Source organism: Leptonychotes weddellii, chromosome 3 (genome assembly GCF_054177405.1).
Source record: "Leptonychotes weddellii isolate Sample4059 chromosome 3, ASM5417740v2, whole genome shotgun sequence".
In the NCBI taxonomy this organism is placed as follows: Eukaryota; Metazoa; Chordata; class Mammalia; order Carnivora; family Phocidae; genus Leptonychotes; species Leptonychotes weddellii.
The window spans coordinates 64,792,225-64,816,488 of record NC_138371.1 but is presented as its reverse complement, the minus strand read 5'-3'; the positions used below and the strand labels follow the sequence as shown (position 1 = coordinate 64,816,488).

Genomic DNA, 24,264 nt, shown 5'->3' with positions numbered 1-24,264 from the left:
ACAATGGCTGGCACTCCCACATTCCAGAGTGAGAAACCAGACCACCTAAAGAGAGGCGGCTGAGAACTGGTTTGGGATGCTGAGCTGACCACCCACCTCCGCCTGCCTATGAGAGACTGGAGAGGCTGAGAATGAAAATGTATGTGGAGAGAAACGCTGATGTGTTCTGAGTCTCACCGTGTGGGCTGCTTGCCTATCACTGCAAGGCAAGCAACAGGGGCTTGAACAGACCACTCAGGAGGCTTGCACTGTGTCCCATGGAGCTTGGCGGATACAATGGATCGATGTCTGACTTCAGCCTGAGGAATCTAACAGGTGAAACGCTGGCTGAAGGGGCCTAAAAGTGTGGGTGGTAAGTACCTACTTCTCCCACAGGTGCCAAACGTAGATCAGAGGGGGGCCATGAAAGTAGAATTGGCCCAGGGTAATACGTTACATCCTTCCTTTCAAGAAGGCTGCCCTGGAGGGCAAGGAGGTCCCAGCCGAAAGGGGCTGAAGACAGACCCTTAGATTATCAGGAGCTGAGGCATATATTCACTAGTTTCAAGGAACCACAGGAGAAAGATCAATTAGAGGTGGTGGTAGTGGTGTAAGAGACCTCTGAAAAATGCCCAAAGCATTCCACGAGGGAAAGCATCACCTCTCTGGCCAGGGAAATCAGCACCAGATTACATCACTGTCAGGTCAAGAAACTCTCCCAGCCCATACCCTGTTCCAAGGGGGGAGTGTTAGAAATCACAGCTACCCAAGTTGATAGAAGAGCAAAAAAAACATAAGTTTGGGAAATAGGAAAGAAACTAATCAAGCTCCCATTCCTCTGTAGGCTTATTATGACTGAGAGCAGACCTGAGCTGGAAGATGGGTGAAGCTTCAACATGATACTTAAAATTTCATCAAAAACAAGGGTGCCTGGGTGGCTCAGTTGGTTAAGCGGCTGACTCTTTTTCAGCTTAGGTCATTATCTCTGGGTCCTGGAATTGAGCCCCACATTGGGCTCCGCACTCAGCAGGGAGTCTGCTTGAGATTCTCTAACTCCCTCTGCCCCTCCCCTCCCCCCCCCCCGCAAGATCAATAAATCAATCTTAAAAAAAAAAAACTTCACCAAAAACAAACAAACAAACCTATCAGGATTGGGCATTTAAATTCCAGGCATCATACATGTTAACATCGGTAATGTGTTCTTAAAAATGAGACATCCAGGGCGCCTGGGTGGCTCAGTCGCTTAAACGTCTGCCTTCGGCTTAAGTCATGATCCTGAGGTCCTGGGATCGAGTCCCACATCAGGCTCCCTGCTCAGTGGGGAGCCTGCTTCTCCCTCTACCTGCTGCTCCTCCTGCTTGTGCTCTCTCTCTCTCTCTAATAAATAAAATCTTAAAAAAAAAAAGACATCCAGCATCCAAATGTTAACCAGGATCCTATTTCACATTTTTTCAAATAAGAAAAAACCATAATGTATTACACATTAATCACCACCCCCAATTTCCTAAGATGTAATTAAATACTTATTTTCCTATTTTGAATGTGACCTGTTATGTTGTATTGGGATATAAACCTTTAAAACATTGCCTCTTGATCACCAAGTGATCAATATGGTTGTTAGCAGAGGAATTGCTGTGTAAGCTGTGATTTCTTTCAGCACCAGTGACATCCAAGACACATATCCCTTTTGCTGACTCTCAGCACTTTTCAAAACCTCTGCATGTGATTCTGACATTTTACAAACTTATTTAGAATGTAACTTGAGACTCCCTATACAACATCATCTTTAAAATCCTGTATTGAGGTTGGTGTAAATACATACAGAAACGGCTGAAAATGTGTTGAAAGATAATTACATTCCATGAAGTTTGGATATGAAAAATCAAGTGGCATTCTACTGAAAAGAAAAAAAAAAATTAATGAGAAAGACCAGAAGTGAAGGGACTTTTTAAGATAATGAGAGTGGCCAGAAAAGTCATGGGACCTGCCCTGAATTTTATCCATGAGAGGAGGAAGCAGGAACTTCACAGAACAGAGGAAATGGAGAAAGTAGAGGGAAAAATAGAGCTGTTTTCTGATTGTGCCTTGAAAGTCCTGCTTATAAAATGGATGGGGACCCACTGTTTACAGAGGCAGGTTAAACATGCTGTAAATCATTACGCAACACAAATACTGCACAGTCACAATTAAATATACTTAAAACCCTCATAATCACGGTCTTCTAACAATGCCACAGGGAATTACTCTATAGTGTGGACAGATAATCGGAAAATCGTGGTGCTTAATATTTATAGTTTCTATTTATTTTAACTTCTTACTCTGGAGTTCAAGAAAATCTAAAATATGTACAACTCAATTCAAAGCTTTAAAAATAGTTAAAGACTACTTTAGAAAGGTGATCCCTTTCACTAATTCCTGAAATCATTATTTATGATTTCAAATAAGAAAGAAACCATAATGTATTACACATTAATCACGGTAAATTCTTTGAGTCACGGTAAATCTCTGGTGTGGTTCCTATGCATGCGTCCTTCAGGAGCCTCAAGGTCTTAGCAGGTAACTTAGCTCTTTACCAGAGTCCTTGAACTTCCATAAATTCTCCTTCCTTACGGAAATGTGAATGCTCCTGAGGGAATGATCACATGCTACTATTCAGAAGCAGCAGAAGTAACAAAATTACCTTCCTCTGTGCTTCAAGAAGACAGAGAATAAAAATTATTGATCTTTTATAAAGAATACACAAAATATCAAACTGGTGAGTTTCAGGCTTCAAGGACCACAAATGAAAAAAAAAATGCACTGAATTACATGAGTATCTTTAGAAGTGCGCTATGGGCACTAGGTGTGACATAACCCAAGTTTACATTTGGACAATAGGAAGACTAAGGGCATAAACCCTGCTTCAACAACATTCCTCTTCCAGAATGCTAAAAGTTTATCAGAAACAAGCTTTGAATAAAGCCATTATAGAACCAGTAGAGAGTAGATTCATATCCCATAAATAACCAGTGTCTAAACACGTATGACTTTTGTACAGATTTGAAATAGCATCTGTAGCTTCCTCTGCCCTAAACTACGACTGAGGATGTGGAGGCCCAGGGCAGGCGTCCAGAAGTAATAAGCAAGGTTAGCCAGGATGGAGGGAGAATGCCAACACTGATGGGCAAAGCGCCATGTCAGGCTTCAGGATGAAGCCAGGGGCCAGAGAAGTGACTACTGGCTCTCGACTTACCTTTGCCATTTGAGCTTGAACCCCACTAGCCTTCAGGGCAGACACAGCTTTCTGGGCTGCTGCAGGACTGTCGAAGTCGACAAAACCATAACCTGAAATGCAAAACATACTTACTTATTAAGCCATTATTTTGTGATAATGAAAAGAGCAAAAGATTGACTCTTTGGTTCCCGATGCAGAGCCAGCAGAAACGAAAACCCTGACGTCCTGACAGGTGTCTGGTGTTACCAGCTGCGATGCAGCCTCCTTCTCAGGCTGTCTGCCCCTGTTGTCTCTCATGAGCTAGACAGATTTCCCTTCAAAGTCAAAAAACAAACAAACCAAAATAAAACCTAAAAGCCCCAGTTTTCCCTTTTTCTCAGGTGTCTTGCTTCCTGAGGAAAATGACATCAAAGTTAACCAACCAAAGTAAAAAAAAAAAAAAGGAAAAAAATCAACTTCAGAGAAATAGCATTTTTAATGATTTGGTGAGAAAGATGGAGCAATCATATGAAACTTAACAAATAACAGAAAAAAAATTTATGTTTATTCCACAGACTAAAATTCATTTTTCAAATAAATTAAGTATAACCATGAAATACCCCAAACATAAAATAATCGCAATTTCAGTACCTGATTAAAAATATGATTACTTATTTACTTAAAATACACATGATACCCCTTCAAATAAAGAAAGGAGTAAAAATGCCTCCAGATATCCAAAAGAGCTGCTTCAGCAGTTCATGTCCTAACAGCTAAAAACAAAATACAAATAAACGAACAAATAAATAATCTCCTAAAAGAGGCTCCGGTTCAAAGCTTATTTATTCATAGCTTCATAAACATTTTTAACAAGCTGGTCAGCTAATCCCTGGCCACACTAAGTCAAAAGCAGGAAACAGGAGAAAAAAGGTGTCAGGGTAAGGGTAGGGCTGCTTCAAAATGAGCATATGGATGGTACCTAGCAGCAAAAACTAGCAACAAGCAATAAAAGAGGAAAACTATACAAAGAAGAGGACTTAAGCAGCCTGAGAGCATAGGCCATCACTGATTTTTCGCTGTGATCACTCTTAAGTTACTGAGAAAACGTTAAATCATATCTAACACATATTTAACATATTTAACACATTAAAAGATCAGCGTACCAGGTAAAAATACCAACGGAGATTTTATTGGAACTCAAGCCCTATTACTCTAAAATAAACTTTAAATGAATAAGAATATTTTGAAAAACAAAAGCACTGGTTGGAGGCTGCACAGAGGGGCCAGTCCTATCACTGATTTCTAGATATTGTAAAGATAGAGTACTTCTGACGGAAAAGTACTAGTGTCCAGACAGACAAACATACCTATCAACAAGGCCAAACACAGAGCTTGGCAAGGGGTCAAAGGTTGGTTTGCAGTATTAGTACCAAAAATACTGTCTGGTAACAAAACATGTTGGTATGAAACAGAGTAAACTATCAATTATAGAAGCAGATGTTTCAGCAGAGATGCGTTAAAGCTGAAATGAGCAGCAGCTTCCTTCTATTACTTGGAATTGGACTGAAATAAAGTCTAATTTGATTTGGACAGTGGAGAAACAGCCAGGTTGGAAAGAAAAAGAGAAGCTGGCTCAGGTAAAAGCAGAGAATGCTGCTCAACAGCCGCATCAGGAATTAAAGTCAACACGGTTTGAGCGTTTTTAGAAACCTGTACGTTAATGCTAATATGCAACCCTCTGTGGGGACACACACACACACACACACACACTCTCACTCTCGTACATACTTTATCATCATATACAACTTCAGCAGGCCATAAATGAATACCCAACTACAATGAAATGATGTCATTCCCACTGATGGATATTTGAGTGTGGTTCCCCCCTCCCACCCACAATTTTGCTATTGTCAATAAATTACAAAAAACAGAAGATCTCAATTTTGATGTAATTGTGGTTGAACTTGTTACCAGTCAAGTACTATTAGTATTATTTTATCTGTTATTTTTTTATTAGGAAAAATCTATAATGGTTGCATTTTAGTTGTTTACATCCTTTTCTGGCCTTTTCTAACCACATAGCCATTTCAATAACTATTTGCTGGAAACAAATATAACGGGTGGGCATGCAACCATGTGCTCTTTTGTTTTCTTTATTACTTTTCAAGTAAATATAAGAGTATATAAAACTGAGTTACAGGTTCTATGGGTTTCATTAAATAAATGAGTATAAAGGTATTTTTGAAGGTAGGATTCACAAAGTAATATAGTACCCTTTCACTGGATCCCCAGAAGGACTCTCCTCAGGTCTCAGGACAAGGAACAGTTATGGTACTCCTGCTGGTTGGATTTTCCTCCACATTGTAATGACTAAACCATGGGAATAGCGATTTTTTTTTATTTTTGCTTTGGCCATTAGGAAACCCAGGCCATTTTTGTAGTAACCTGAGAATTCCTGTTCTTACCCCTATCTTCCCATTAGTCAGCTTTATCCTCAGCTATTTTAACTTCGTGTGTGTGTGTGGCATTTGAGTGCATGTGTTCTAGTCTTGTATGTAACTCTGTAAGCATTAATAAATGGATCAATCCGTGTCACAGTTGATACTTTGTAAGCTTTTTTTGGTCCTGAATCGCCAATTACACCAGTGTTAGAAAGTGTTTAAATACCTTTAGTTGGCTAAAACCTGACAAAAATTGATATGCAGAAGAGCAAATGACTCATAAATTTTCAAACTTAATAACTAAGGTACATGTTATTCAGAGCAATGTTTCTTCCAGTGTAATTTTCTTTCTTGGAGAGGCTCCAAAATATGCTTTGTGACAAAAAAATGTTGTGACCTCTAAAGTCTCTAATTTTCAGGTATAAAATTCTTTGATATAGTCAACCTCAAAAAATTACTATATAACATGTGAACTTTCCATTTATGTGAATACTCTATAATCTCTTATGCGTTATCTATCTATACGTATCCATCAATTCATCCATTCACCTATGTACCTTCTCAAGTTATCAATGGCTAACATGTTGTCTTTATTATGAGGTACGCTGTGTTACTTCTTCTCATTTGTCCTAAAATTACTTTTTTTCAGGAGCTCTCTCATTCTGCTTCCAGGATTTTATAAACCCATTTTGCCCCCTTGGTCCCCTCACTCACTCACCCACCCACCCACCATAGATTCTGACATCTGTCTATTCCTGTGTGAGACAAAGAGCCCTAAAAGGTTCCTATGATTGCCCTCACCCAAGGCAGCATCTCCTGAGTCTCATTTTAAGAGAAGGTCTCCAGGACATGTGCTGTACAATCAGCTCTGAATTATTCCTTCCCTTATTTTGAAAGCCCCACAAATCTCTCCACTTATCTTTGAACACTTTCCAACCATGAAGGGTTTGTTATTATGATAATATGTCCAATTCTGCATGAGTACATTTTACTTACACCTTTTCTATATCGTGTTGTGCATTTTGTGGAATTTTGGTTCTAGGGAACAGGCTCTCATTGGAGAAGAGTGTACGATAGGTAGGGATTTTCAGAACAGGGGCGTGGGGAAGAACTCAGCTAGGGAGTCCTCTGAGTCCTCTCCCTCACTTAACTGGGGCAGCTTTGCTAATTTTTAGCACACTATCTGCCGTGTAAGATTCTTTTCTGCTGGGGGCGGGGTGGGAGGAAAGAAAGGGTAAAGCCATTAAATCACTTGTCTACAGTGATTTCTCTCTCGGTTTGAAACAAATGTTTGAGATCAGCTTCCTGTTTTATGCCGGCAAGAGTCCATTTTTCTTTATAAAACTGAAAGATTTTTTTTTTCCTGTGTCCCTGCTTTCCCAAATCATTTACAAATATGTGAAATAACACTAACCTTGGCAACTAAATATAAACATTTCAGTCTACAGTTTGACTCTAGTTTAATTCATTTAAAACATTTACTGAGTACCTCTCTACATAAAGCACTGCTTTATTCACTGTCCCAAGGCAAAACTGTCTTCATGTGCCATGTTGCTTAAACAGGGGCTTAGATATTGGCCACAATTGCTCCTTTAAATTTAGGAGCTTTGAAGAAGACACAAATACAATGAACCACTTCAAGTCTAGATTAAAGGAAATGGCTGGCTTCTAAGGCCAGGCCCTACCATATGGTTCATTTACATTCTTTGCCTTTCTCAGACGGTGCTAAACCAAAGCCAAAGCCCCTACTTGAAAAACTGGGGGTCTAATTAATGAGGAGATTTGCCTTCTCTGCCTATTCCTGTCAACCTTATTTCAATTCATGGGGTCAGTAGTTAGACTCAAAGTCAGCTGACTCCATTCTTCCCTTTCCTAGAGATCACATGCCCATTGTTAAGACGCTGGATCATTAAAAGTCAGACCCACGGAGCATCAGCGCTGCCTACTGTAGACGCCTCCTCTTCCAGCTAAAGGAGCTGAATGAGCTCATCCTAATTACATGGAAAACTGAAGGTCAGTGCATCAAATTAATGCAGCAGCATATTTCAAAGGGGTGTATGACCTCCCCTCCCTATCACAATTTGGTCAGTGAAAATGGTTCTCTCCACCCCGCTGCCAATATTGTCAACAGGCATTCAGCACAGAACAATCGGGAGTATTGAAACATGTAATTAAGTACTGCTTAAAACTACTCTAGTCTAATTAATAGAGCCAATTTGCACAATATGTAATCTTTTCAGTTCTTTAGTACAGTCCAGTGGTCTTCAGCAAGCAGCTCTAATCTCCTCAGGCTCAGAAAGAAAAGCTATTTTCTAACTCTACTTCCCTTTTAAAGTAGGGGCTAAATGCCAACCAGTACCCTGCATGTTAGTTCCACTGGCATCAGATCTGTGATTCTGGCAAAGTGCTAGCGGCTGTGGGGTTTCCAGCCAAAACTCGACCAGGGACAAATGGAAAGGAATATGCTGACATTGTGCAAGACAGGAACTGGGGGACATAGATGACTTGGTTTTTAGTAAAATGGAGGTAGCAGATCAGGTTTACAATTCCATCATTTTCCTAAAGCTAGGATGTAGTAAATTTTCATCCAAGGGAATATACCTTTGCATTTGTTTGTTGTCTTATCCAAAATTGCCTTCGTGGAGACGATTTTCCCGTATCTAAAAGATAAAAAGAAAAAAAACAGGATAAATGAAAATCAAGGAACCCTTAGTAATGTCTAAGTCCAGAGAACACACATACTTTTCAAGCATCTGCAAACTTTAAAGTACAAAATGTCCTATACTTGGGGCACCTGGGTGGCTCTGTCGTTAAGCGTCTGCCTTCAGCTCGGGTCACGATCCCAGGGTCCTGGGATCGAGCCCCACATCAGGCTCCTTGCTCTGTGGGAAGCCTGCTTCTCCCTCTTCCACTCCCCCTGCTTGTGTTTCCTCTCTCGCTGTCAAATAAATAAAATCTTTAAAAAAAAAAAAAAAAAAGTCCTATACTCAGGGGACAGAAAATGAAAATTCTAAACTCAAAACTAAACTAAAAAAAAGGGGACTGGGTAGGCCACCTATTTGAAACTTTGGATTACAGTCTGATGCTGACCTTTGAGGAATCAGGTACTTACCTGACCATCTTGGGACCAAAAAAAGGGGGGGGGAGGGGAGATGAGCTCCATGAAGTTACTTCTAGCAACACTATGTGAATATAAAGCCAAACGCAAGGCTATAAAATTTACTTAACACTTTGATAACTATTTATATTTACATAAATCTATAAAAATATATAACTAATATAATATTAACACCTCTTTCAACTCAGTAATACTAGCTACACATATATATGTGAAATGACATGAACAATCAAGAATATAAACCATGCACCCGGGATTTAAGCATTAATTCTATGAGGGTCTGTTATAAATGTGTTCGAATTCCTTAAGGTACAACAGATGTTGGGGGAAGAAGGAAAAAAATCCAGAATATTAAGCTTTAATGGGCTGCTACTGACAATGAAGCGGCAGTATAGTTTAAATCCATGTCCTAATCCTCCACCCTTTCATCGTGTCCACACCACAAGGTAAAAGCACTGCTGTCTGCATTTGTCTTCAAAAAACTAAGGAAAAAGCTTTTGAAAAATAATTCTTAAAAATTATGGGGACTTTGAGAAATGCATATAATTTTCTTCATGGATCTGAGACCTGTGTCCTCATTTATACATGGTCAATTCCCCAACCTTACTTTCCTGTGTATTACTTTTAAAATTTCACGTTTTCTCTAATAATACCTTCTCATGATTGATCTTGAAGATAAAAAGTCTTAAAAGCTTAGGAAATGAAGCATCTGTGTAGCATTTTAAAGCATTTTTGAATACTGTAGTTTTCTAGTTTATGCACTGAACAAGCTGGAATATATTTATCCAGAAGAAGCAAATGGCTTGAACCACTTCTTTCCCCGGGTTCATTTTCACTCTGTGTAATCACGTAATCAAATGATTACTAACCAGGCATGAAAGTAAAGATAATTTAAGGTTCAAATGACAATTACATCCAAGAGGCATAATGCTGCCCAAACACCTTCAATTCCCTGTAGAGATTCTGAGTATTTTCAACATTAACACAGGTCACTATGCTTACCAAAAAAAGGGTAATAATTTTTTAAAAATCTGAAAACCAGAAAAAATAAGTGATTTAAAAACCACCCTTTTAGCAACCATTTCTCTACTAGGTTATTTACATGCTGGATTATTTATCAGCACTCTCTCCTTTGCAAAAGTTTTGGCTGAAGTGCTTTTAGACTGCATTCCAGTCTCATACCTTTCCAAAAGTATGGAAGAAAGTTCATATGACCTCCATTTAGGATAAGGGGATTGAGAGTCACAGATATTAAGAGACTTTGCTTGAGGTCACAGAGCTCAGAGTATTCTATAAACCAAACAAGAAAGGAAATTTAGGGAAGGTCAGGGGCTGGTCTTCTACCCTCTGGTCTGGCTCACCCCACTAACGATGGGAGAGAAAGGGAGATGTGGGAAGGAGGAAAAGAGAGAAGCCTCCTGGTAGTACTGGCACTCAACCCAGGCCATGCTCTCTTCGGGTTTGTGTTCTCTTTGGTCTCTTTGCTACTGTGACATTACTCCTCACCTCCACATCTATGTACCCTATACCTCCTCAGCTCTGACCCTGCTCCCCAGATATCATCCTACCTTTCTGGGCACTCTTTCCATGCTTCTTCACCATTCAGCCTCCTATTCTCTCTCCTTAACCAAGTACTCTCCTCTCAACCCTTCCTTTTCCTAGGAAATCCATCCAATGCTACGGTGTTATTTAAAGCATCTTCTCTGTTGGTGCCTGTTTCTCCTTCCTGAGTTGTTTTTTTCTTTTTTTTTAAAGATGTTATTTACTTATTTGAGAGAGAGAGAGTGCACGAATGAGTGGGGGGAGGGAGAGGGAGAAGCAGGCTCCCTGCTGAGCAGGGAACCCAATGTGGGGCTTGAACCCAGGATCCTGGGATCATAACCTGAGCCGAAGGCAGATGCTTAACCGACTGAGCCACCCAGCCACCCAAAACAACTGAGTTGTTTTTTTTTGTTATCCCCCCAAACTTTAGTTTTTGTCTCTCTTTCTTTCTTTCTTTTTTAAAGATTTTATTTATTTATTTGAGAGAGAGAATGAGAGACAGCACAAGAGGGAAGAGGGTCAGAGGGAGAAGCAGGCCCCCCGCCGAGCAGGGAGTCCGATGCGGGACTCGATCCCAGGACTCCAGGATCATGACCTGAGCCGAAGGCAGTCGCTTAACCAACTGAGCCACCCAGGCGCCCTGTCTCTCTTTCAACTTAAATATCTTAGTATGTTAAGATACTTAAATATCTCATTCAATGTCACCTCCTGCCCACTATTTTCTAAATCCCATCCCCAAAGAACCCAAAACACATCTTCACTGTCTTTTTTTCATTCAGTAGCAGTGTCCCCTCTTTTGATCTCCCAGCAGGCTCGAGGTTCTCGAGACACCATCGACTCAGCCATCCTGAGTCCAGGCAGTCAGGAATTCTTCTGAGTTGTTTTTGACATGTTTCTAATATTCACCCTTTCCCTTCACTATGTCTAGACCCAAGCAAAAAATACATAATAGTTCTTGCCTTGCCTCCAGCTTCTGGTGCTTCCAACCTTGTCTGCTGCTTTAATTTACCTTAAACATCACTTTAAAATATGTGTCTCTCATCCCATCATTATCCCATTCTACCCATGTTTGAACTTGAAGAACCTGTTCAAACATTATCTCTTCCATGAAACCATCCCTGATCTCCTCATCCAAATCCATTGTGATTTTATAAGAAACCAAAAAAGGGATTACATTTACTCAGTTCCTACTTATATTCTAGGCTCTGTGCCAGGGACTTTGTATGCATGATCTTATTTAATCAACTTTGCAACAATCTTATGAGGTAGGTGCTATTATTCCCATTTTTCCAAACGGGAAAATGAAAGCTCATATACATTTTAAGCCTGAAGTCTCTCCTAAAACCCTAAAGCTTAAACAAATTCTGTTTAAATTCTCACTGCAATTTATTCATGAAATAATTTTGAGAAACAATGCTTCCTTTATACAGGGAGGGTATGAAAGGAAAGGAACCAAGTGGGAGACCTCTTCTTATCAAGGTATGGGAGTAGATTTACTTTTCAAGCCAAAGTAAAGCTTTTGTTTGTGTTAAACACAAGAAATAAACATGTGGTTCATGGTTGAAAGAGGGATGGGGGGTGTGTGGGAGAAGAGAGATTTCTGAAATTTATCAGTTTTACTTTCTATTGCGGTTTTCACCATGATTTGTGGGTTAAGCCTGAAAGACCGTGACTTATCAGAAAGGTACTGTCTATGGAGCTCTTCCATACTGGCCTCCCTGGCCTCCGGTGGCTCAGGAGGCTGCTTATATGGAGTCACCTGAGGGGTACTGGAGGGTTTACCTCTTGTAAACTATCTTCTTTCTTGGGCTGTCCACTCAGTGACACCTCCCAAAGCACCGGAGGTATCTCATTAAAATGACTGAACTGGAAGATGTCACACTTTCAATCCTCGGCTCTCCGTGGGTGTTGCAGTCACCATGTGTAGGAATGGAGTACAGAACAAGTAGTTCTGATCACGTGAGAAGGGATCTAGAACATGGGCATGAGCCGTCTATCAAATGGCGCCTCAAGGAACAGGAAAAGGCACAGCGGGCTTCAGAGCAGGCACCTTTCCCGCTACTAGTTCTCTTTGCGGCAAGATTTAATAATGTGGGGCAAGGGGTGCGGGGGATTACAGATGATTCACATTTAGTCTGATTCTATTGTTGATCATCAGTGCCTATAAGAGTAACAGACATCTGAGTAAAAATTCATAAAGCAACCAAATATACACCAGCCCTTGTTCCAATATTCAGTTTAGTTTGTTTTAAAAAATCATCAAGTAACAGGGACATGTTTGGGAGAAGCAGGCCTCTTGACTGAATAGGCCTCTTGAATTCACACTCTGACAATATCAAAGAGAAGAGAGCAAGCCACAGAATTTTATGGGAAAAAATGTGAATAGGAAGATTCTTTGGGTTTTCACCAGCTTCAAAGCAACAAGGCTCAGACTGTAGCCCTGGCTACCCAGAATATGATATTCTTTGCTAAAAGCAGATAATCCACTTCAGAGGAAGCAAAAGGATAAAGAGTAATTAAGAGATGTGACTAGAGAGTCATTAGAATTTCAAAGGGAGAGGATAACAAATCAAGTCTCCCATTTAAACCTATTGGCCAAAATCAACCTGGCTGATAAAACCTTCTGCTTGGAATCTACCAAAATTTCTTCTGTTTGTATCACAGCTTTAGTCATTTCTCCCCCATTTCCATTTAGATTTCTTTCATCTGCTGAAATATAAAATCAAAGTAAATTTTAATCTGTCCTTAGTAAATAAAACTTAATTTTCTTCTCTGGCCCCTTCATGTAGTCCCTCCTAAACTCTACCTTTTTATTAATTTACCTTAATTACAAAAGAAATGCACAATTGTAATTAGAAGTCACAGAAAAGTTGAAATATTTTTTTAAAAATTCTTATTTATTTGAGAGTGAGTGAGAGAAAGAAAGAGTATGAGTAGGGAGGGGCAGAGGGAGAGGGAGAAGCAGGCTCCCCGAGGAGCAGGGAGCTCAGGCGGGGCTCAATCCCAGGACCCTGGGATCATGACCTGAGCCCAGGCAGACGCTTAACCAACTGAGCCACCCAGGCACCCCAAAGTAAGTTGAAATATTAAAATCACCAGAAGTCCCGGATATGAATGTTAAGACACCTTGGTGCCTATCCTTAGATTTTGTCCAATGTGCATGTACACATGGAACACACGTGTGTGCGACCTGTGTACGTATACACACACACACACACTCCTGTACTAGGGAACCTGCAGCTTTGGAACATTCCCAGTTATAAGCCCAGGCTCTGGAAAGGGAAGTCCCATCCATCCACCACCAACAGATGGCGACAATGGTTGGTAAGTTATTTTAACATTGGTCATTCTAGTTGTAAATTCATTTAAGGCACCATGGAGTAATTCGCAGTGTTGCTGTTAGTTTTGAAAGATTTTATGAACATTATTAAACCTGAAAAAGCAATGAGTGTGTGGAAAACAAAAATAAGAAAAAGTATACAGTTTTATTATTATAGTAAACAAAAAAAGAGATTTTCCGTTTGACAAAGGGCAGGATATTGCTCATGCGTATAAGGATGACTGGTTTTGTTTAATAGCTGAGCTGCCTGTGAAGGACAACTAGGGACTCAGGCATCCTTTGAGATTCTGTGCCTGTGCAGAGGACAATCATCAGCAAGAAGGAGGGACAGGCAACTGAAATGATTTCTGAGTATATGGCTATCGGTTCAGCATCAACACTGGACAATATGACCGAGAGAGTTAATGCAGGAGAATAAGAAAAGGAATAGCTTACATCTCTACAGCTCTTACTTTATGCCAGGCACTATTTTAAGTGACTACGTCAATTATTTTAATCTTAACAACCACCTTTGGAGTAGGTAAGGTATTATTCCCACTCTGTAGATAGGAAACTGGGGAGCGGAGTTTGGGACCTAGTCAAGTTGCACAGACAGGAAGTGGCAAAAATGGGAGGCAGGAAGTTTGATTTGGACAACCACGCTGACAGCTGCAGAAACTGGTCACCAACTACAGACTGTTCTCCATAGGTTCAAAGCAATTCCAATCTTGAATCTGCACAGCTCCAAATGAGTGAGGGGATGAGGGCAGTCTCTAACTGCAAAGGTTTCCAGGACAGAGGCTGAGAACATTCAGAAGGGAGTTCCCGGACTTTCTGGGTAGAGACAACACGGGTCTATTTGGAATAAGATGCCCAACAGAGCACATATATATTAGTGGGAAGGAGGCACCACTGGCTTTAAAGCTTAAAAGGAGCAACTCTTGTATCTACTGGGTGGGAATGGATTTGGAGACTATAAGCCAAAATTCCTCTTGTTATTTTGGACTTGTTGGGGGAAAAGAAAAAAAATTGTACACACAAACACACCCACACAGAGATGATACGGTGTATGTCCTTTTCCACCTTGCTCTTTTCGATGCTTTATTTTTTTAGTGGCCTCCCAGGAAAAGAGGATTTCCTAAAATTTGCTTTAGCTCTCCCAACAATGGATGAATAGGGGAAGGAAAGTATTGAATTACGCTCATTTTGCTAATAAAAAAAGTAGGAGTCACTTGTCCATGTTATTCTCAATCCTCACTACCCTGAATAATTCACCTGGGTTGGTTTTCTTTATTTACTTGGTATAGAAAGTGGTCAGTATTTGAAGATGAGACACAAGACGTGACATTTTAAAATTAGGCAATTAATACCAAAAAAATTTTGTCAGACTTTACCTGGTTAGCACTGAAGATTTTAAATGTTTCTGTAAGACTCTTCTAAGATACACAAATATTAAAGGTATAGAAAGTTATTCCGCTTTTCATTTCAGCTGTTTTGGCTTAACTCTTAACATTCGTTAGCAGTCCGTCCCTCCCACTTGTGTGGTACACCTGGGGGTGCCATTGTGAATATATGATTTCTGATACATGCGACAGAACAGAAAGCTTCATCTAATGCAGCTGAAACTGGAGCCAGGGTTTGAAGGAGGTAAAATGCTTGGCAGGAAAAGCTGCTGTAGCCCTGAAGGTTAGGAACAAACCTGGTGCTGAAGGTGAACGGAGCACAGGAAAGACAAGGACAGTCAAGCAAGAGACCAGACCAAGAAATCAACCCACAAATATTTACAGCATGTCTCTGGCATGCCCTTCACCATACAAGGCCTACAAAAAAATACACATGATGTCATTCTTGTTATCAAAGGAGGGAGGAGGGAGATAATCTTTGGAGGGATGTAAGGAATTTAATATTAAAAAAATAAGAATACTGAGGTCTTATCTGATGAATGCTAAATAAAGGAGGCATAAACACAGGATGGAGGTTAAGTTCACCAGGAAAGACTTCAGGGAAAGCAGAAATTCAGGTGGGCTACAGAGGACAATAAACAGAAGAACCCATCTAATTAGCAACCTGTGTTGGGGGAGTAAAGGAAGCTAAGTTTGAAAAGGTCCGATAGGGCCTTAAGTTCCAGGAAAAGGAGTCAAGGAACAGAATGTGGCTGGAGGTTTTGTAACTGCACAGTAATATGATGAAAGCAAAAGTTTAGTAAGATTAATGAAAATCTTATGGCTAGGATGAGCAGAGAGCGAGGTGCCCCATTTTACTTTACTGTATTCATTCATTTATTTATTTCACTCTTGGTACTCAAGCAATAACAGTCAAGTTCAAGAAATTAAAATGGAGGGATGAGGACAGCCAGGAGATGACTGGAAAGGTTCTCAACGACAGAAGAGTTTGAAGACAGAGGACTTCTTTGAACTAACCTTAAATGCTTAACCTGACATCTGAGAAAAAGAATCCATGGTGTCAGTGCTATGGAAAGCCAATGGCTTACCTCTGTGAATGCAGAAGATGGAGAAAAGGAGCCACCCCAGCTCCCTTTTCTGCACTGTCCTGGAAAGGACGAGGAGTTTCAGCCCCAGTCCCAGACCTAGGGCCTGAGGATGACAGATGATTTAGCAGGAGCTCAAACCATCCTCAAGGAGTCTATCCCTCCACTGGACTGGTTCTCCCACAGCATGTGAGCTGATGGAGAATAAATTAGAGAAGCTTTGGGACAAAGTATCACATTTTTCAAGAGGAAAGAGATGCATCTACATATCTGATTTTTCACAATGCTGGAATTTTAAGGTAAACACACTCCTTCAGACTACACATAAAATTGGTAATTTGTACCCAGATTTTGAGATTTGTATCCTCTTCCGACTAAATTTAGAGCCATGCCTGCTAATCTGCCTTTTCAACATTCCTGGGTGGCATAACTAATCTATTATAATTGCTACAAAAGTAACAATTGATGCTATTTATTGCATATATGGCTTGAACTAAATAATTGAGAATGAACATTAAAACTACCTCATTAGAAATGGCTAAAATGCATTTTTGCCATATTCAATGAAAACATTATACCTCTCTTCTAAATAAAAAGCACACTATAAAGCATTTGATTTATTACACAGATTTGCTATTATAGTTTAGTATCAAGTCTATTATGATCTGCAATCAAGGTAAAGTAGCTTTACACTATTTTATGGTCTTTTGAGAACATATAGCACACAGAGTCATTTATGTTACCTTATAACAATATTTTTGCCACAAGTCACTGTACCACAGCACTTAGGGATGCAGTCACAGATGGCCAAACCCAAATGAGTGCTCCCAAGTAGTAATATGTCAGAGGAAAATAATACTCACTGAAAATGGAACCCAGAATTTGACAAGTAAAATGTAGATTATCTATCATAAAAAAGAATCCCTAAAAGTCTCCAACCCTGATTAATGTCTAACTTTGAAAACAAAGGCACCTTGATTACACAAAGTGGTCTTTATTTCTGAATTGAATTTATGAACTGACAAGGAGAGAGCATTTTAAAAGTTTTCTCACTCTCCCACCAAAACCTGTAATATATTTGCTTTGCTTTGACAACTCACCTTCATGTTTACATAGCGCTTCACTTTACTGTATCATAAGGAAGACAATGTTATACTAGAAAGAAGACAGAGCTGCAGACAGAGAGGCCTATGCTCAAGTGCTCCTTTGGCCAATGACCAGCTTTGCGACTCTGGTGTAGCTGTCTGGCCTCAGTATCCCCACTTATATCGTGGCATGATAGCATCTACACTCACAGGACCCCTGGTAAGGGGCTGGAACGGTGTTCGACACATAACAGATACACAATGATTAATATATGTTATCCTTTTTCTCCCAACCCCCTCCAAATAATGGCACTTCTAATTCTTACCATTTGAGAGCACTAAGCGAGACTACCTTCTTACCGTAATTTCGACATGGTCCTAAGGTTGCAAGTATTGAGAAAATGTAGACCTACCATTTTTATGGTTACTTTTCAGCATGGTTATTTGCATAATGTAACCCCTCAATATATACTGGCTGAATAAATGAAATATAAACATGTAACGAATTTTTTTCCCCTCGAAGTGTTTGGTGTGGGGAATGGAGGGAGGTTGGCAGTAGTAGGGAGAAGGGAAATACTGCATTTTGCCTTGGAAAATGAACATGGCCTTGTATTTTATCCCAATTTAGCTTATAAAAACACCAAGGAGGGAACTGAGGCAATTTAATAGTTTAACATGGAAGTAAAAATTAGTACCAGAAAGAAAACTGTAAAATGCTGGGGGGGGGACCCAAAAACCTAATAGTTTTTGTTCCTAGACTGTTTTTCGTGTGTCTCTCTAATTTATTGCTCTTTTAAAAAAATAATCAAAACTAGAAATCTTTGAGACATACACACACACACACAACGTACCAAAGAACTATGTCAGAGTCTATAGAAACTGAGTGCATTAAACACCAACACCGAAAACCATTAACGACCGCTTCATTCAAAACAAGAACAGCGTGACAGAGAGTAAAAGTAAACATTCTCTCTGAAGCAAAACAGAGTTATCTGAAACTATTAAAACAGAGTGTGCAAATTAGCTAGAAATTTCTTTTGATTCTGACACAAGCTAAAAAGGCAAGAGTCAAATTGGGTATTTCCTAGAATGAACACCAGTGCTGGCTTTGATTCAAAACACAGCACCAGTCTATTGATTTCCAAATGCAATCAGTCCATCCTTTTCTAAAGTAATAAATCCTGACTGCCCCATGACCTTGAAAAGCCAGTCTGAAAAACAGACTGAAAAGGAAAATGATATCTCTTTTACTCATTTTAGTTCTAAGAAATCTGGGGATACAATATAAGTGCATCACTAGTTAAAAAAAAAAAAAAAAAATTACACTTGGACCATATAAGCAAGAGAACGCTAACATAGCCTGCCAGCACAGTTGATGTTTCTAAACTTAGATATTTCATTCAAGGGTCACTTGTGACCATGGTCACGGCTCTAAGAGTGGATCTGATGAAAAAGGCACAATGCTTTCTCCCACACTGGTTTTCCTACTCGTTTGCCTCTGAACAAGACTGTCCTTAAGACTCTGCAGATGAAGATAAGCAATCATTCCAGAGACATAGTAGTATGGCTCTGAAAGTTTATAACCTTAAAATTTAAGAAAATCAGAGAGGAATCCTCGGTTTGCGAAAGAATGGAACTAAAGAGAACTTCAATATCAGTTTCACAAAATTACCACATCCCAAATGAAGGTAATATACCTCACTCTCAAGACCGCTGAATTCACTGCATTTTCCAGAAGATGTTCTTTCTTCATTCTCCTTTGCAAGTAAGGGGGCTGTGAATGAAGACTGGGACTGTTTACATGACTTAGTGAGAATTTTCCAGTCTTGGTTGCTTTGAGAAATCTTGCACAATAGGAGAGGTGCTAATGGAAAGGGAAAATGTTACTCAGATTCTCTAAAAGAACAAAAAACTAGACTCAAGAAATGAAGGCTAATGCTGATCTGAAGCAAAATTCCAGAGTGGATTAGTAAACAGAAGGTTAGAGAGACTTGTGAAAAGAACAAGTACCAGAGTAAAGTCCTTAAGAGTAAGTCATGCACATTCAAGCTTTGTTCTTTCTCTTTTGGGGGGTACTAAGGAAGACAGGGCTACTTGGGAATGGAACAAAGTATATTTTGATTTGAGCTAAATAAAAACCATTATTTGCTCATGGACTAGATGAGGACATCTGGGAAGAGAAATTCAGTTTGGATGAGTGGGTAAATGGTTAAACAAGTGTCTGAGCTGACGTCTGTTGGTCAGTGATCACAGCATGGAGGGAAGGCTCTAGAGTTGTGCCACAGAGCTCTGTTCTTGGCAGCCCTTTTTCAGTAAACAACTGCATACATCAGGTGACTGATAGCACACATATTATACATATATATGTTCCAAAGCTGGAGTTGGGGGGGGGGGCAGGGGAGGCGGGGGGTGGTGGATGTAAGATGTCAAAATTAGTACTATGAAATTGTTTCAATAGGCTAGATGAATTCTTGGTCAAAGCCAACACTATAATATTTAACAGGGAAAAGTAAGTCATATAAAAATTCCAAGGGGGGGATAAATCAACTGTATAAATATAGGTAAAGCTTCAGCTTATTCACATGAAAATACCTGAGTTTTTTGATTAGGAACAAGTTCAAGTTCTCTGAATAAAACAGACCTAGGGTGCACTAAGAAAAATACATGATCTGATCATAGTAAGAAACTATGCTTTGGGGCCTCTTTGGTTACCATTCCCCAACACATAGCATTAAGGGTTGAATGGTGTCCCCCCAAAAGATGTCAAAGTCCTAAGCTCCAGTACCTGTGAATGTAATCTTATTTGGAAACAGGGTCTTTGCGGATATAATTAAGGCAAGAGGAGGTCATTATTAGGACAGGCCCCCATCCAATGTGACAGGTGTCTTTATAAGAGGGAAATCTGGATACAGAGACACAGAGAATGCTGTATGATGACATGAGGGACAGAGCCATAAGCCAGGAACAGTAAGGACTGGTGGCAAACCACCAGAAGCTGGGAAGAGGCAAGTAGGGGTTCTCCCCTACAGGTTTCAGAGGGAGCATGGTTCTGCTGACACCTTAATTTTAGACTTCTAGCCTCTAAAACTGTGAAACAATAATTTTGTTATCATCAGCCACCCAGGGGAACGGGGGGCACCTGGGTGGCTCAGTCAGTTGAGCATCCAGCTCTCGGTTTCGGCCTGGGTCATGATCTCAGGGTTGTGGGATTGAGCCCCTGCACTGGGCTCTGCGCTCAGTGGGGAGTCTGCTTGAGAGTCTCCCTCTCCCTCTCGTTCTGCCCCTCCCCCCTCTCCTGGGCTTGTGCTCTCTCTTCTCTCTCAAAGAAATTAAAAAAAAAAAAAAAGCCACCCGGTTTGTGGTACTCTGTAATAGCAGCCCAAGCCAACTCCTTCAACTCCAGCTTACCTATCCCTGTGCCCACCCTGGTCCAGCGTAAGTTCCTGACCTTTAAGATAGTCCTCGCTTGGGAAATTCAGTGTCATTCTGCAAGACTCTGCAGCAGCAAGCCTTTCTGACTGCCCTCCCCACCACCCTCACCACGCTGAGTGCTGCGTCAGCCCACTGCTGCCTTGCCCGAACAGCCGCGTCCCCATCCGACGTGCACCTCTGGACTGCTTTCCTTTGCCCATCAGGCCCCAGAACTGTCAACAGTCAAAATTCAGAAGAAAGGGGTAGAGGAATAAATAAATGAAGTAACAGTAGCCTGCTTTCGTTGAATGCTTTTTCCACTGAACATATTTGTTGGAAACATCTCGTTTTACCTAGTCTGAGCACTTTCAGATGAGAGTGAGAACACTGCAGACAAATGCCCAGAAATCACATCCTCCGAGGCCGGAACAGTGGAGGGCCTTACAGATGCTTACCTGGAAAAGGAAACTATATATAAAGACGGCCTCTCTAAAAACGGATGTGGAGAGCCTGCCACCACTAGTGGTGTTTAAGCAGAGCTAGGGGACAGCCTGGGTCAGGGATGCTGTTGCAAGAAGGATCTCACAAAAATGGACCTAGAAGAGATGGTCACCAGCAGGAAACAGAAAAATAAGGACAGTGAATTTTTGCAAAAGTTTAATTTATTCTAAGATTAGGTACTTCTCACATTTTTTTGTTTTAAAATGGCCTTTCTTTTTATGAAATAGTAGTGAAAAGTGGTGGTTGTTTCAGTTTGTGTCCTTTTTGACAAAATACAATCTTCACTCTATACTGGATCTCTAACCTCAATTATTTTTGTTTAGTACACTGGTTCTTAAAACCCCAAAATCTAGGGAACCACTAAAACACGGTAGGTTGGTGAACGGGAGGTTAGTATCCTTGCTTTGAAAAGGGGACCAGTTTGGATGATTAAGAAGATTAATGTCTATAAGGGGCGCCTGGGTGGCTCAGTCGTTAAGCGTCTGCCTTCGGCTCAGGTCACGATCCCAGAGTCTGGGGATCCAGCCCCGCATCGGGCTCCCTGCTCAGCGGGAAGCCTGCTTCTCCTTCTCCCACTCCCCCTGCTTGTGTTCCCTCTCTCGCTGTGTCTCTCTCTGTCAAATAAATAAAATCTTAAAAAAAAAATTAAAAAATTAAAAAAAGTTTATACTACTAAAAGTAGACACTGGAGACAATTTGGGGAAAACAAAAAAAGCTCTCATGTATACCTAAGACTTCATCCTGAGATGGGGGAACAAAGTAAAAAAAGGCCAAAGCCCTTCAGCTAATCACACAACAAAAAGCAAAGTGATGAGGATTAAAATCTACCATAATCCACCATGTAGAAGACAGAACGAGAAAGACGTTTAGAACCTAAAGAGTATGTTTTATAGGTATGTGTTTATTCTCAACAAAGAGAAACAAACAGTTTCTGGAGAAATGGCATCTGACCTATCCATCACCTGAAAAGGGGATGAAAGAATTCAGAGGACATTATTTCGGGGAAAAACAGATTTTAAGTTGTCTTTTCTTTTTAAATTATCAAACCAATCAAGTAGTGAAAACATGCAAAGGCACAGGGTTTGCAGGACCATCAAGCTCTGTTCAGAATATGGAGGAGCAGGGAGAATGTAGGTGGGGCCGCCAATGCCTAGGAGCATCCAATCCCTCAACGGACTGTCTCTTATTGTTACAAGCGCAGAGCAAACCTGAGACATGGACAATTTCAGGACAGCAACCTCCTATGGAACCGTTCAAACTGCTGTGTGTGAAAATGTTAATGACAACAGTGATGATCAATGTCTTGATGTAAGCCAGTTTCTACTCTGGCTAAACGAAGAGAAGGAAAGCAAAAGGGTGTTCAGTGTTTCTTTTCATTTGTTCTCCTCAACTGCAGAGGGCACAGAAGGGATTTTCATAAACTCTTGGCTAATTGGACTTGCAATCCTGATGAAACTGCATCCCATGTAGCCATGCCAATTAAAAACTTCCCACTCGAGAAGAACTCTTCTCCCCAGGATCTTCATTATGTACTTCTAAAACTACACGTAATGTTAACTGTTCTTGGCTTCTTTTCATTCCTAGGGCACGTGTATGGATTGGTTCCCAGAAGACTCATCCCGCAGGTATTCCACGCATTTTAAATTATTTATTTCTTAGGGTCTTTGTTGCTGGCAAAGAGGACCAGACATTCATTAAAAATATAATTTGGAATGGTCACTGAGTCTGATGTACTTCTACATAGACTATCAATTAACTCAAACCTCTATCCCAGTGGGCTTAGATAAGTTGTCTGTCATTCTTCCCTCTTAGTTTACACTGAGTAGCTCATGCCAGAGTATAAAATTTAGTTGTTTTTCCTTTTCTAATAGAGACAACACACACACTATCAAATTGGCAAAGACGATGACAACAATAAAGTGAAGATTCCCGTCTGCAGAGAAAATGGCCAAAGAGGCACACACCTCTAGTAAGAGCAAACTGGCCCCACTCAGAGGGCAATTGGTAATTTGGAGCGAAAGCTTAAAGCCATTTCTCCTAAGGAAAAGATTAACATTGTGCATGAAGATTCTGTGGTAGAGATTACATAGCAATATTGTAAGTAATCCAAATATTAAGGAAACTGCAGAAGAGCCAGGGGATGGAAAAACCATATTATCAATGATACCGGATAACCTTTTTATAGTGGGGAGACAGCCCAAGCCCCCAGTGAAAAGGGAACAAGATACTGTATTCTGTGAGATCGAGACTATAAAGAAATCATATACAAATCTCCCTCCCTTGTTTTCTCCTGAAATACCCAAACCGGCTCTGTCCAACAGGAAGAGAATTCAAACCACAAATGTGACCCACACATGTAATTTTAAATTTTGTAGTAACCACATTAAAAAGTAAAGAGAAAATATGAGATTAATATTAATATTTTATTTAACCCAACACAGCCAAAATATTATTTCAACACTAATCTATATTAAAAATCAGAATGAGATCTCTAACGTTCTTCCGAAGTCTGAAATCCAGGGTGCGTGTCTCAATTTGGACCAGCCACATTTCAAGCACTCAATAGCCACATGTGGCTGGTGGCAATCCTGCTGTTTGCACAGATCTAGATGTTTATGGGTTGTTGCCTCTTTTGCAGTTCAACATTTCCCTTGCCATGGGAAATAATAGCCTGAACCATTTAAATCATGGCTACAGCAGCTAGCAACTACTACTTTAGGTTGCTTGTGGTAGCTGCTTACAGCAGGCACAAATTACGGCAATAATCCAGCGTTTGTACTTTGAAGTGATTTTTCTAGTCTTGGCTGTAAGGAAGATAATAATCATTTACTTTTGGGGGCTAATCTTTGAGAATGTCTGAACAAGGCATACTTGAAAAGTCCTAACAGCATTTTTCTTTTAACTTATTTTGGGGGCACCTGGGTGGTTCCTTTGGTTAAGCCTCTGCCTTCGGCTCAGGTCATGATCACAGGGTTCCTGATCAAGCCCCATGTCAGGCTCCCTGCTCACTGAGGAGTCTGCTTCTTCCTCTCCCTCTGCCCCTCCCCCTGGCTCATTCTCTCTCTCCCTCTCTCTCTCTCTGTCAAATAAATAAGTAAAATCTTTAAAAAAATAACTTATTTGGTAAGATCTTATGGTTACTCTCACAGCATAAATTATACCTTGTGGCATGTAATGGCAGAACATT

At 40.4% G+C, this 24,264-nt stretch overlaps 1 protein-coding gene across 8 annotated transcripts in view; it reads right to left on the bottom strand.

Annotated features, from left to right (window-relative positions):
- RBMS1 (RNA binding motif single stranded interacting protein 1) overlaps positions 1 to 24,264 on the bottom strand; it is a 209,563-nt gene that overhangs the window by 36,142 nt on the left and 149,157 nt on the right. For all 8 annotated transcript variants that reach the window (XM_081814342.1, XM_081814341.1, XM_081814348.1 and 5 more), the window contains 2 exons: positions 8,215 to 8,273; positions 3,212 to 3,303 (listed from right to left, as the gene is read on the bottom strand). In XM_081814342.1, coding sequence (XP_081670468.1) covers positions 3,212 to 3,303; positions 8,215 to 8,273 — 151 coding nt within the window. The remainder of the gene's footprint in view (positions 1 to 3,211; positions 3,304 to 8,214; positions 8,274 to 24,264) is intronic.